The sequence below is a fragment of the Mesoplodon mirus genome, assembly GCF_964341445.2.
Source record: "Mesoplodon mirus genome assembly, chromosome: 6".
Taxonomy (NCBI): domain Eukaryota; kingdom Metazoa; phylum Chordata; class Mammalia; order Artiodactyla; family Ziphiidae; genus Mesoplodon; species Mesoplodon mirus.
Window position 1 is genome coordinate 12,350,336 of NC_138982.1, and position 15,704 is coordinate 12,366,039.

The following is a 15,704-nucleotide window of genomic DNA, read 5'->3' on the forward strand; positions in this document are numbered from 1 at the left end:
TGCAAGGTAACAAAAGGGAACTCCGTGGAGGTTCAGAAAGACTACACGTCAGGTTCATGGATGCATGGCAAGCACACAGCGGAGCTAGACTCAGGGTGACATCTACCATAGCACACAGGACTTCTGTTCCCTTCCATGACTGCACTGCTCCCAACATGAAGGTGAGAGCAGTTCTGCTGAAGAAGCGGATGGGGCGACTCGGGGAAAGGTTGTGTGTGATTTGAAGCATGGTTAATTTTTGGTGGTTAGTGCTTAAATTCTTCTGCCCACCAGTAGGTCACTGATGGTTGCTTGAGGCAGTATATAGTTCCTGCAGGCCCCAGGGGGCTCTCAGAAAAGTTTACACTTAGAAGTTTCCTGCTAAAGGAAACTGAACCAGAAAATGGAGGAGAGACTCTTTTCCTTTCCATCTTACACAACCTAAAGCCCTTACCCCAGAACCTAGAACTAAATTGATATTTGAGGACTATTTAGGGAACTTATTTACCACATACAGTGTTATTTCTAGATGATAGATTCCTAATTCCAAACAACTAACTTAGTAACAGATGCTTGGAACACATTCCCTTTACTAAGTGGGGTATTTCTAGAGTTTCTCTAAACATCTTTATATGTGGATAGATATTTGGGTAGTATTTGTGTAATTCTAAAGTAGTGCCTACATGGTGCTTTGCTTAAAACAAATTTGTTTCCTCATTTTGAAAAGGGGAGAGGACTATTGTCATTCATAAAAAAAGATTTTCCTTTTGAATGGACTTTGGAAATGTGTGGACAACTAGACATAGTAATCTGGAGGACTATGAAAACATTAAAATGGAAGGTGTTAATTGATTGAATTGGCTGTGTTTCCTGACATCTGTATTTGCCTCATGTATTAAGGCTTTGTTTCTTTGTTTGCTTTTGTTTGCTTGTTTTTAAAGCCTGGAGTTGTCTATTTTTCAGAGCCTCAGATCCCTTTTTTGACTGAACTTTTACTGCAAATAGATAAAATTCCTGCTCTATACCACTGCTTTATTGATACTAACTTAGAAGTCTATTAATATGCTTATTTAAATCCCTAGCACGGGTATGTATTTAAAACATGCTTTGATTTGTAAATATTATCTTTTTTATGGACTGTAACTGTGCCTTTTGCCACTAGAACAAATTGATTTCATCTATCTTCCGTCTCATCTTTAAACGTATTATTTACCCAACTTTTAGCTTTTCCAACATAACGTAAAAATGTCTCACTACAATAAGAAGATTAATAAACAAAGCAAAAAAGATTATTTGTGAAAAAATACTTTAGAAATCCAGTTCTTTTGATTAGTAACCAGCCCTAGTACCAGAAAAACTTCAAAGTGCTCTCTAAACATTGAATGTTCATCAGTGATGCTGCAAGCCTTAGCTCTCATCTTTCATGCTTACCATGCAATAACTTCAAAAGGATAAAAAGAAAGAATGGTAATCTCTCCAAGCGACACTCTGCTAGGGCCAGTCATCTTGTCTTTAGCTATCATGCATTCACAACCAGATAATTGCTTCATTACATTATGCTTTAATAAATATAATAATTAACATTTTGTTACCAAAAAAAGCCAATACTCAAGCCATTCAGAAATGAAATCCAGAGCCCAGGGGATTTCTGGAAGAAAATGAAAAAGAATTAGCATCAAATATAGACCTCTTCAAAGGGAAAGAGATCATTTAAACTTGTCTTTTACTTACTGAAATCTGTTCTGCATATTTTATTGTTTTTGTCATCTTGCTTGTTATAATCCAGCAAGTGAATGTTCAAAGAACATAAAATCCTACAAATAAATAAATGGAATATGAGTGAATTTACAAAAAGGCAACAAGAGTCTCACATGTAAGCTTTGATTACATAAAGCAATTATGTTTCCCAGTGGTGCTCCAGGAACATGTGATTTATCAGTAGGAGAGAAATCAAAGTTTTTCGCTTCATGACACTTAGATGTCTAATTTGCAGAGTACAAGTAACTTGGAAACCTTATCTGAATCAGCATGGTATCACCAGTCAAATTTGGGGTGATCAAGACATTTTAGAATTAGATTGTAGGGCAGTCTGGGTCGGCGTGGGAAGTTGTAATAGACTCTGACCTTTAAGCAAGAGGTAGACATATCATTATGGACTTTGTGGTCAGTAACTCGGCAGTCATCTGAGGAAGTATACCAGAGGGAACTTTGGCGGGGAGGGGTCAGAGTTGTGTGTTGTGTAGTGGTAGCCTCAAACAAGAAGAGACCAATAATAAGATTACACTTGTGAATTTTGCTGTTTGGATCGGGGAATATCCTCACACCAACAGCTATCTAAAGATCTCTCACCACAAGGTAACAAAATGGAGACAGCAATAAAGACAATTCTTGGTGACAAATTATCTTAAAAGCTATATTGTCCAAAAAAGTGCAAATATTTTATGATATTATGGTCAAAAGGAAAGGAAAAGCAATGGATGGGAGCTGTCTGATAGTCTCAGTGAGTGTGTTTCTCCCTCAGACACTGGAGTTAAGAAGTTATCCTTTCAGATTATTCGGATGTTATCTAGATCAGTACTTCTTCAGTTTATAGGCATAGGGAATTGTTGACAGTGCATTTTTGCCATCAGCTTGTTACATAAAATAGGTCAGTAGGGCAGATTAAAGCTAATCTATTTTTAATATAAATATCAAGTAAGGGGTTTAAACAGAAAGGCCAAATTAAGGTTTTGGGAAAAGGGCATGTGTGTGTGTGCATGCGCACGTGCCTTTATGTGCATACATGCACATGATCCCCGACATGTTTGGTGTTGAAATGCAGAAATTGTCAAAAAATAGAAGGGGTGAGCAGGAAGTGGAAAATTAAAAGCCTTACCAAACAGGTAAGGAGAGTGGGAAATTGAAAAAGTATTAGGTGACAGTCAAGATTGACTGGACTTGGTTAGATCTGTAGATGAAAATGGGAATTGAGGGTAAGTGATGACTTAGTAAGTATAGAAACCTAGCTCTCTACACATTAATTCTACCTCTACCAATGATAGGGAATGAATAAGTTAAAATAGTTTCTCTAAAGCTGCTGGAGAAAAAAATTCTAATATATATATATATATTTTTTGTTTGTTTGGTTTTTTTTTTTTTTTGGCTACGTTGGGTCTTCATTGCTGTGTGCAGGCTTTTCTCTAGTTGCAGCAAATGGGGTCTATGTTGCAGAGCACGGGCTCTAGGTGCCTGGGCTTCAACGTTTGTGGCTCACACGGGGGCTCAGTAGTTGTGGCTCACGGGCTGTAGAGCGTAGGCTCAGTAGCTCTGGTGCACCAGCTTACTTGCTTCGCGGCATGTGGGATCTTCCCGGACCAGAGATTGAACCCGTGTCCCCTGCATTGGCAGGCAGATTCTTAACCACTGTGCTACAAGGGAAGTCCCCTAATATATATTTTTAATTAAACTCTAAGTATCCATCAGTGATGTTACCGGGGAATTATTTTTAGTTCATATAATTCCCAAGTGTCTCTAGAAGAGACTAAGTAAATAGGCCCCCTTTTTTCCCCACAGCAGCACACATTAATATCACCATAAGATTAGGGTCCTAAAACCCTGAAGAATAACAAAATATGAGAGGAAGAATGTAGGTTTATTTTATAACTCCATGAGCTTTTGTGAACGCACTGAAGATGGTAAGCAATGAGGGAGATATTAGAAGGAAAGTCAAGAAAACCAGACCAAAGGCCAATACCTTTGGCACTGGTATTACTTGACTTTTGTTCTCCTATCACCAATCTAGAAGAAAATGTTTTTTAATGAAATTGAAAGTTGAGAAGAAAGGACAAAGACATCATATCTTTGTAATAATAGAAACTGATACATCTTAACTCATCTCTGTCTACTCATGTATCTATGTACATATTGGAAGGGCAAGAAAACAGTACTTTTCACATTCTGAATATCACCTAATTCCTTGGTAAGCTATTAAGCAGTCCTGAACTTTATGTAGGATAAATAATATGATATTTAAGTTTAAATATTTTTCAGTGAAAGTGAAAATAAGCCAAAAGTCTAAATTAAAGTTGAAAGAGAAGGATAACTCAGGTTTCGAGAAATGATGAGTAGGATGTGGACGGGGTATCAGTCCTCGAGGAAGAGGGGGTATGAGGGCCACTGGAGGAGGCCTGCCTAATAGAAATGCAGGCTCGTACATTCTGACTTCTGAAGAATGTTGGCCCCAAACTAACCTTCTATGTTTAAACTTAATCTTTGGGGTAAATGTTGTGTAAAACGGGATTGGCTCTATAATAATCAACAAGGGAAAAGGAAAGAAATAAATCACCTTTACTCTTTAAGACTGCACTTACAAAGAGAAAACAAGCACCAATCATGGTTGCTTTGACTGTCACATCTAGATCCGCAGGAACGTGAATTCCAAAGTTGTCAGCATTGGTGAAGACATCATTTACGAATCCTGACCAGTACTTTGAAATCTTCCCAATTGTAAGCTTTTCGTTAATGGTCTTCACCTTTGAAAAGAAAATAAGAAGTTGTAAATTTGAAGGTGATACAGATGGTTTTACATTTCTTCATATATTTACTTCATGAGAGATAGGAATTATTTTATTCATCATCTTTAAATGACAATTTGATGGTACTCATTCCTTTATATAAGCGTAGGTTTGTAGATTTAACTTTCCAGTTTACTCTTCAGGAATTTTGCTTTTCTGACATTTTTTTAATCCATTGTAATTCCTTTATTTATTTTTTTCTTTTTGTTTTTGTATGCAGATTGAGAATTTAATAGCCTCAAGTAATTGAGGCCAGGCTACCACAAGATGGCAGCAGGTACATAGTCTCAATTATATGGTCTAACCATGATTCCTTTACCTGAAGTCCAGATTTTAAATCTGAATTCTTCATCAAAAAAGAAAAAAAATATGTTTGTGAAATATTTTAGAAGAAATTTTTTAGAAAAAAATAATTTCTAAGTACAATTTATAACCTTTTAATTTTTATTGCTAAGATTTTATAATTACTAATATGTTTAAATATTATCACTCATTGCTCAATTTCATTTTTATATTATACTCAGATATTTACTAGGTCATTCCTTTATAACTAACCCTAAGTCCTATTTTTCATTTGAAAAATTCTCTGGGCTAATGTACCACACAGGAAATTCAGACTAATTTGACATGAAAAGTCTATAGTTCTTTTCAGCTAGAAAGAATCTACAGCTAAACTTTATCCACTATTCATTTGCTTGCCCTGTTTCTCATTCAAAGGCTGAAAGTGATTCAGTATAAACTTTCACTTTCTGTATGGGAGTAGAGGATAGAAAATAGAGAAAGTTACTTAGGCCATGTCTATACCATGAATAATAAAACTCTTAAACTCTCCTCAATCATAGGGCATATTTTTATCCTTTACTCTTAAGAAAGTTATACCAAGTCTTTTTGGCATGGGCTGGAGTTATGACAGCTCATTTTGCAAAATGTACATTGTATTCTAGGTGAATAGTGTTCCCTGAAATCCTAGAACCTTAATGTCCTATGTGGGATATACATGAATGAATGGAGTGAATAAATGAAAAAGAAAGACATACTTTAAATTAGACTATATCCTCTAGGAAAATCTGTTAAGATAGTTCATATTCTTATACATTGAATTTGCAAGTAATTACTGTTTTTTAACATCCAATTTACACAAATATGTTTATATGAGAATAGATTGTTTTACAAAATGAAGTTAGCAAGTCTTATGAACATAACTTTTAACTTAATGGTATTTTAATGGAGTGTGCTCTTGAGATCAGGACTGGATATGTTACCACCAGGGATGTAGGAAAGAAGATGTAATTTTGGTGATTCTGAACTAAATATATTTGCTTTATACCATAGGCACTATATTCCACATAAATCAAATTTTTGTAGTATGTTTTAAAAAAAGTCTTGAACTTACTATCTCTGGAATTATGAGTTATTGGCATGTACAATATTACTTGTTACATTATTTCACAAATATATAATTTTCTAAATTTATTTCAGAGATATTTCATGATTTGAACATTTTAAAAATTGAATTATGTTGCAAAAAATCAGGACCTAAGTGAAACGGTCCTTCATTTTGTCAATCATACCTCAAAATCCACATCGCCAAAACAGCCACATGTTGCACAAGGACCAACAATTTTCAAAATATCTTCTTTGTTTGCGTTTTGGATTGTGAATTTAGGCAGAAAGGGGTCCCACTTCTGTGCAACATAACCAACTATAGTACCAGGAGGGGCTTGGATTTCTAACTGTAAGAAGAGATAATAAAATAAGATTTCCTAAGTTTGTTGTATTTTAATTTTACTATAATGTCAGCTTACTTCTAAACAGTATATAAAAGATTCTAAATATCTGCTTCTATGTTATACTGTTTTTTTTAATAATTTATAGAAACAAAGAAATTCACTGTATAGATATGTGTCCTGCCTTATGCACTAAACGTCCATGTCTTTGATCTTCCTTCCCTAAGGAGAACCTATCCCAAAGCTGTTTTCTGACCCTGGGACACTGGCTTCTTTGCCATTTTGTTCCAAGTACAATAATTGGTCAAGCATTGAAGATGTTTCCTATGAGGTATTTCATATTTATCCCCTCTCAGTTGTGGCCACAACACACATCTATTTTTAAGTCTCACTTACTGATTATTATGAACTTTTTTCTCTTTGGATTGTCAACTTGTAGCTTCTCTGTGCTCAGTTAAAAACAAATGCTTCTTGCAGAGTTACAGTTGTTACACACCAATTTGATTTCTGTTTCATTTTGTCCAAAGTGTTAAAGACTAGCACTTGAATTTTCCGGGCTGACTTTAGTATTTTACTCCATCACCCTTTATTCCCCTAATTTCTTTATTGTCCATAATATTGTAATTCAACATATTTATGTAGCTAAATCCAATACTTTGTAAAATAAGCTGGAAGTGGGTGAAAATGATGAACATTATTTGCTTTTAGATCAAACCAGCGCTCATCATCTGATCTCCTTTTGTCTTTCCTTATTTGTTAAGTTCATAGTCTTATGTGCATGTCTGTAGTGTTTTCAGATGGACAAAGGAGGTTTCAACAAGTCTTCTTAGAATTATATAGATTTGTTCTAGGATAACTTTTAAAGTAACTGATGTGATTTTAACCAAATTAAAAAACATATTAATCAGTATTAGGATGCGTCTTATGGTTAAGTTATATGACATGGGGCTACTTTGAAATAAAATATCAATTATCAGAAATTTTCAAATGGGCATATATTCTGGATTATACTAAGTTTAGCATCTTGGGGCATATTAGATCTTGAATATCCCCAGTAGAAGTATAAAAATTCTTGGGCTCCGTATATGAGTACCTTAGCAATCCTATCACTTAGCCAGGTAATTGCCTATACATGGAGAATTAGCTTCAATATATATTGTGAGAAACTTCTCTAATTAAGGAGAGTTCCATATTACTATCTATTTCCCTTTGTGCTAAGTAGACTATTTATACATAGGTCCTCAATAGATAAGCTTGGGCTTGAATAAAGACACCTGGATCAAGTCCCATTAATTGTGTCTTCTAGATGTGTGATCATAGGTAAGGCACCTCCACTCTAAGCCCCAGTTTCCTCAATTGCAAAATGTAGAGAGTATAATCTATTCCTTCTAACTTATAGAGGAGTTATGATATCAAAAACATCAAAGTAAGTGTATTTTCCATATCAATTTAGCTGCATCATGTCAATGAAAGTTATTACTATAGATCTATTAAATAGTGATGAAAATCTATTATATATTAAAAATATAAGAATCAGATGATTCCCTCCAGAACAATAACATAGTCTTTGCTAAACCTTGAAGTTTGTCATAAATGGGTGAATAGAACCTGAGATTCTGTACTAAAAATAATACCTACCCAAGAGAATACTTTAGAACAGTTTAGTATCAGTCAGCAAACCCTGAACTTTGCACCAATAAGAGAAGAAAAAGGGTAGATTTGCTTAATGGTGGAACTTATAGCTATTACAATTACGTGGCTAATACAGAGATTCAGGAGGATGTGTCTCATTTACATGATGCATGAGCTGTCTTTACCGATTAACATCACAGAAGCCACTATAGTTTTTGGTTGGAAAGGAAAAAAATGTAGTGAATCACCAAATCCTCAAGCTGTTCTGATCCTAAAGGAGCAACATTCTAATTCAACCAATTGAAAGGTTAATTGCCCCATATCTCCAGATGAATGCCATTTAGTTAAGAAATAATTTCTGATCTTCCCAAACATGGAAAAATACAAGCACACCCAGAGCCAAAGACTAACCTCTTGTAGGTAGCAAGGGCACCAGCAGCTGTTACACCTCAAGGGCCTGTTGACTGTAATCACCTCTCGACCCGAGTTATCGGTGATCTTCAGAGTGCAAGATCTCAGTGTGGAACAGAAAGTACGATTGAAGCAGATGCTTTCCTCCACTGCAAAGTAAATTCTTTGTCCCAAGTGGTTTTTAATCTCATATTTGTTGGAGGTCTCAGTGCCAAGTATCACTAATGGAGCAAAAAAAAAAAAAAATTATCAAAATCATGCTTATTGCTTACTATCAAAACTTTATATGAGTAAAAATGGTTGTGTTATTAAAAGAAAACAGAGTGTATGATCAGTTATTAAGTATATGGTATCTTATTCAGACAGATCTACTTCTGTGCTCGAAATTTTGAGGATTTAGGCATAGAAATCAAAGTAAACTCTGAGGACAAAGCTGTGCAATTACTAAATTTTGATTACAGATATATGACCTACTTGGACACATATAGTACCACTTTCAACTAGGGAAGCAATGCTGTAAAGAAGAATCAAATACTCAGATAATAATTCTATCACTGTTATGGAATTTACTGGGACAACTCACACTGATAGTAATGATTTTGTCTAAAATCTTTATCTGGTATTATATCTACAGCTGCATGCTATCTATTACAATTTTGACATATCTTAGTTAAGGACAAAAATACTTGATTAATTTGGATTCAGTTAGTCATCACTGTAAATTTGTGTATTGTTAAATGATTTGACTATTTGACGAATCACTGACACTATGATAAAACATATTTTGTTTTGATGATTTTTTGTTATTTAGTCTCAACCTTGATTTCCATGTCTGAAATTACAGCATTAAGAAAATTTAAACTATTAGCAGCCATGGAAATGACCAAATAGTTTTTATTACTTTAAGATTAAAAATAATATTAGATTCCTAATGACAGTATCATCAAAGACTTGGGGAGTTGTATGCTTTTATGTTTATCTATATCAGACTAATAATTTTACTTTCAATATTTATTTTAAAAAATAGGCCTAGTGCTCTTTTTAATCTATCTTAAACATTTAGCTTTATCATTTATAAAATATTTAGATGTAATGAAACTTCTGAAACTTAAAACATTTCAACAGTTTTAATAATTACAGAATATAATATACTTACTTCCAAGAAGCTCCACCTGCTGATGTATAATTATCAGGTCTAACTGTTAAAAGATGACATAAAGGAAATAAAAAGTATTACACCACAGGTCTTTGAAAACCTTTGCAGATATTACTATTAACCTGTTTACTAGGCTACCTGAAATTAGGTGATTTTCATGTTCTCTGTGAGGGAAATGGTTGAAAACAGCTCACATTTTATAATGAAAAAGAAGATAACATGGTTTTTATTCAAGTAAAATTTAAAAATTACAAGAACCCTGAAAATTTCAAGGCAGAATTGCCCAGAATAACATTAACAACTGTGATTAGCTCTGTGTTATTTTCTGTGGTAATCAGATAAAAGTGTAGCTCTTGGAAACAATACCTTTGAGAATATTTTTAAACAATCTGAATAAGAATGCCTATAAGGTTTTAAACCTCTCTCTCTTTCCCTCTCTTTTTAAAAGAAATGAACCAAAATGAAACAAAACAGTAATCACCTACGTGCATGGCCTCTCCTCTCAGCTCTATAACTCTGCTTTCACTCTGTCATGCAGTAACTCATTCCTCACAGTGATGAAACGTCTTTGTTAAAGCTGAAAAAAGCTATTCTTTAAAATTTTCTCATTCACATCTTCCTTTGAACTAGGGGAAAAAACCCAGAAATCCTTCTGATGACAACAAAGTACCAATTTAAGCAGAAGAGTTAAGCCACTAAATGCATGACACATTAAAACTTGCCTATGTAATTAGAAATGAAGTTAATTTACAGAAATAAACTAGCCACGGTTGAGAAGTGACTTATTAAACAGAATACAGTACAAACTGCTTTTTAAAGGAAATATTTAAAATATGTTCTTAGAGAGAATTTTATTTGTGTATGTTTTCATTTTGATATTCAATACTTGAAGATTCACTAAGGTAAAATCATGAACACTGAATGCAATGCTGATTATTACTTTTTGAAATGCTTCATTTTCTATCTGGCCTTAAAATTTTCTTCACTTTATTCTCCCTTCACATTAATAAACTCACTGATAACTTTTAAATGAAAGTAATCAATACTAACAGTTGGAATTGATTGGGCATTACAAACGCAGAAAATATGACATTACCTTATTTCCTTCCCTCTCCTTGTATATCTTGAGGTGGAGGTAAAAACTAATATCATTTCTTCTATTTAAGTCTTATTATTGATAAAAGTGCATGTGACCTCCATTTTAAGATTCACAAAAATATTTTTTCCAAAATTTATGATTTAAGATATTCTAAAATATATTTTAACAACTGTGACAAAGTTTTTTAAAAAAATTTGAATCGGTCTTTGTTGTGTAGTATTGTTAGTTCTGTTCTCCTCTTTTGAGGAAAATGGAGGGTTGAGGAAAGAGAAGGGGTAAGCTTCAAAAGGACATGCATGATTATTAAGCAGTGGATCTATGTAGGAGTAACTTAGAGATAGAGAAGGAGTATGGGGGCAGAAGCTAAGTGAGTTTAGGAGCTTTGACTATCTGTGTCATGGATCAAGTTTTCAGCCTTGAAATTTAGAGACTGTTAATTGAAAAGGGAAGTTGTACCTCTCTAATACCTAATAATAGCAGTTGATTATTTAATGACTACCATGAGGTAGTCACTGTGCCAGATTTTTTGACATAGTGTCTGATTTAGTCCTCACACACATCAGAGAGCTAGATATCATTACATTTTACATTTAAGGAAACAATCCCAGAGAAAGAAAGTAGGTTGCTCAAGATCACAGAGCATGTATCAATAAGTGGTTACACTGGGATTTGAACCCAGGCAGTAATGCCGCTGATTTTGACGTGCTCTTTACTCTGCTGTACCACATCACTAAACTAATCTTAGGAACTGGGAGAAACAAGTCTTAAGTGATGCTATGGGACTTCTGAGTACCTCTCCTCCCTATTTACTCTTATACTCACCCATCCTCTGTAATAACATTTGACTTAATCTACCTCTGTGGGCAAACCTCCTGGATTTGAGGGTCTTGGTTTTGGTTGTTCTTGTAGTTTCCTTTAAATCACCCCGGGCCACTTATAAACCATGGTCCAAAAGAGCCCTTTTCATCTTTTGCTCTTAATTGATGAACTAGGAATTGTTGGAAAGTCTAAAGAGATTGTGTCATGTATTCGGGTGTCAGGGCAAGTAAAGGACTCCTGAAATATGAAAGGTATAGAATGGAAACCTAATTACAGCCTTGGATATGTAACTAAGAATCAATTCTTATGTATAATTTATCAGGTTTACAGGTATCATTGATTCCATTTAATACATGTAGCAAAATAAATGGGATCTTTACATGTGTCCTTGTAGACTTTGACTCACTACTCTTAGCTATAGGTGACTAAATTATAATAGTTATCTTTTGGTGCTTATAGGATAAAATGTTATTGACTATTATGAACATGTTAATCCATCTGGAAAGAGAATGTATTGGTTTTATTCTTAAGTTTAACCTACATGAACAACATATATGTATATATATACATGTCTAGACATATAAGTATGTGCATGTACATTTGTATGTATATACACACACACACACACACACACCGTTTGGGAGTTTATTTTCAAATTATTAATGGAAACATGATTTTCAGTAGTAGTCATTGGATAATCTTGATTAAAGGAGAGTAGATGATTTTTTTTAAATTTTACTTTGAGTTTTTTAACTTAGAAGGATTTTTATTGAATATTTTCCTGTTTGTCTATTGAAGCATGTACTATTTTCAAATGTTCATAGTTTTATTTAATCTTATGATTTTAGATAAAAGTTAACTCACAAAATTATTTATATATATGTTTCTTACAACTAGTAGTATTAAACTTTCAAAGTGTGCATTCATCCTTTTCTATATGCACCACTTTAAAGCAAATTAGTGTTCTTTTAGTATAAAGATTATAAATTTCCTTTCCCTTTGAAGTAAAATATCCACCAATTTGTGGCATGTTTTTGTTTTCTGAAAAAGATTACCAAATGTATACGTTTGGAAAATTGACTTCATTTTAGAACTGCAGCCAACGGGTTCATATCTCTATCAAATATGAAAAAAGTGTATTCATGTCAAGCATCTGGCTCCGGGTGTGTCATCATTCATGGATGGAAGAAGAATATGTGATGACCATATGTGATCATCAAACCTCAGCCCTCTGGCACTGGTATATCACTTTTATACTCGGCGAAACCTTGTCTGACAACATTCCCAAACAGCTTGCAGCAGTTAATCAACTCTAGTCAGCTCTTACAGCTGATCCTTCCTGCAGATGGAAGATGGTAGGTTAGCCTTTCCAGCTCTTTTACATATCTCCCTGAGCTCTCCAGTCTCTAAAGTACATTTGTCTGCCAGTGGGTTTCTGGAGAAGGCATCTGCAATTATAAACATTTTCCCAGGAACATATGCTGTGTGCAGCTTAAACCCTATCAGGCATAACAGAAATCTCTTGCACCTTAAGGGAATTAACACAGAGATTTGATTTTGATAAAGGAGATAGACTTTATAGTTTGAAAGAGTGCCAAACAAGCTGAAAATTGCAGCAGATGTGCTGACATCTCAATATTAGTGTAAGTGTATTTCTAATCTTTTGTAGGATAAATACAAAAGCAACAATAATATACATAAATATCAATTGCTATTTATGTGCCATAGAATTCAGGTGATAATATTTCTTGATTGATTTATTATAAGGCTTGAATCATTGTTTACCCTCCAATGACTAGAACAGTGGCTATATCTAATGATAATATGATCTTTCAAGCAAATTGGCCTGGAGATGCAAGAGCATCAGAAGACAATGCTAACTTGATAGGCTGATTTTCTCTTGGATTTCCATCCACCTTTTTGAGATTCAGTTGAAGATGTTGAACTCTCAACTCATTGCAGAAGTCTCTCCTGAGTATTTTGATCTTTAGCAACGTTTCTCTTCTCTGTACACCTGCGCAAATTAAAATTGTGTGCTTATCTGGCTCTAGTACCCAGCCTTGCATTTTTTGTCTTTGCCAATGAGGTTGCAGAATGTTTGGGTGAGAGGGACTAGGCTTTATACCATTTATGTGCCTTGATTAAGACAGGTACTCAGGGCTTCCCTGGTGGCGCAGTAGTTGAGAATCTGCCTGCTAATGCAGGGGACACGGGCTCGAGCCCTGGTCTGGGAAGATCCCACATGCCGCGGAGCAACTAGGCCCGTGTGCCACAACTACTGAGCCTGCATGTCTGGAGCCTGTGCTCCACAACAAAACAGGCCGTGACAGTGAGAGGCCCGTGCACCGCGATGAAGACTGGCCCCTGCTTGCCACAACTAGAGAAAGCCCTCGCACAGAAACGAAGATCCAACACAGCAAAAATAAATAAATTAATTAATAAACTCCTACACCAACATCTTCAAAAAAAAAAAAAGTGACAAGTACTCAATGTCCTTAATTAAATAGCTGTAGGTGACTAGACATATTAGACAGTTTCTCCAGGCTAAATTTGCTGACACCTTGAGCAATGAGCAGTAAAAGGATAAATGTGCTAAACAGCTCAATCGAAAATGTTTAGTGTTCTTCCTCTGACAATTAAATAAGGAAATTAGAAGTGACCATAAAAGAAAAAACTTCTTTCCAAATAATAGAAATAAATAAAAGACAGATTTTATCATTTCATGATTTATAACGCTTTTCTCACTTCAGTAAGTTATTTGTTGAAGTCTTCAGCCTTGATTGAAAGGCAAGAAATCAAGTTTATATTCATTTTAAGGGCAAACACTTAGTAGAAATAGAGAGATAAAAGCACCTGGCTTAAATATTCTAGACCAGGAGGGAGACTCCCTGATGGAGGGGGACCCCGCTGCCACACTTGGTTCCCTGGATTGGAAGGTGAGATGTGAAGGCCGTGGTCTGGGTCTGAAGCTCCCGGAAGAAAACCAGGCAGACTTCTGCTTCTTTGGTTCTGTGCATCTGCAAGAGAATGACCATCCCAGTCCATATTTAAATGTAGGCCATTTTATTTAGTTTGTCTTATAATATTTGCTTCCTCTTAATTCAGAGGGTAGAGTATCTCCCACAGTAGCCTCTCACTACAGTGCCCTTTCCTTCATTTTTCCTACTCACTGTCAGCACCACTTGACCCCGAAGCCAGAGATAAAGGACTGTGGAAGATTACCGGAGGTAGTTGTGAGAAAAGTTGGATAATTTGGGCAAAATAAATGATTTTAGAAAGTATATTTCTTGAAGGCAAGTGAAACTTCTATTCAAAGAGCTAAAAGATTATACACTACAAAAAGAAAATCAATGGCAAAAGAAACTAGATGTTCTCTACTCATAAAAGGATAACCTTAGACATAGGTTTTAAATCATAATTATGACTTTCAAGCATATTCTCCCTTCCTCAAATATTATGAAGGCGCCTCATAATTTCCAAGGATATTTTGTCTCTTTTTATCAATCATACTGCTATGGCTAGATTTAATTCAGGGTCCTTATGCTTTAGCCTGCACCAGAACCAGCTGAGGGGCTTATTAAAACACCCATTGTTTGGCCACACTCCAGACTTTCTAATTCTGTGGTTGGAGTGGGTGTGGAGCTTGAGAATTTTGCATTTCTAACTAGTTCCCAGGTAAACTAATGCTGCTGGTCTGACGATATATACTTTGAGAACTAATGGGAATATTTGTAACTAATTTATGAGCTTCTTAAGGGCAGTGTAATATTTAATATAGCTTTGATCTCTCAGTGTTTGGTATAAAAGCATCCAAAAAAATTTTGACAGTATGAATCCCTTTGTAGCTCACCCAAAATTACAAAGGATAAAAGAATTACAGAATTCTAAAATGATTGGCTTTGAGTTTTTAATCACCTGTTTTCTATATTATTGCCAGGTAAAATTGTTACTATTTCAATTATCTCTTAGATTGAAATTCGGAGATTTGTTATTTATACTGCCTTAGTCTGGAGCCTAATATTATGCATAAGACTTGTAAGTGGTGCATGCAAAATTCTTCTTCTTTGTTAAAAATATACTTTATTACCTTTCTACTATTATTTTTCCCTTTTCTTCTCACATGACTGCCATTTTGCTGTCTCCCTCATTAGATACCATTATTTCTTTCAAAGACTATCAGTGTTTTTACTTCTCATCTTTATTAAGCCAAATTGTCAGAGTTCTCACATGTGCATTCATTTCATTTACACTTTGCTGTTTTAGATTGAGTGTAGGTATGGAGCAAGCAAGGTTCATGACGGGTGTTTTCAAATATCAGAGAAGCCATT

General features: G+C 34.7%; 1 protein-coding gene across 1 annotated transcript; it reads right to left on the bottom strand.

Annotated features, from left to right (window-relative positions):
* Window positions 1-1,754: 1,754 nt before the first annotated feature.
* LOC309805917 (phospholipid scramblase family member 5) lies at window positions 1,755-14,421 on the bottom strand (the record flags this gene model as incomplete). The annotated part of the gene is made up of 6 exons (XM_082624299.1): window positions 1,755-1,793; window positions 4,329-4,490; window positions 6,104-6,265; window positions 8,303-8,523; window positions 9,459-9,501; window positions 14,230-14,421. 6 exons carry the CDS (start codon window positions 14,419-14,421, stop codon window positions 1,755-1,757), a joined length of 819 nt encoding a protein of 272 aa, XP_082480425.1.
* Between the last annotated feature and the right edge of the window lie 1,283 nt (window positions 14,422-15,704).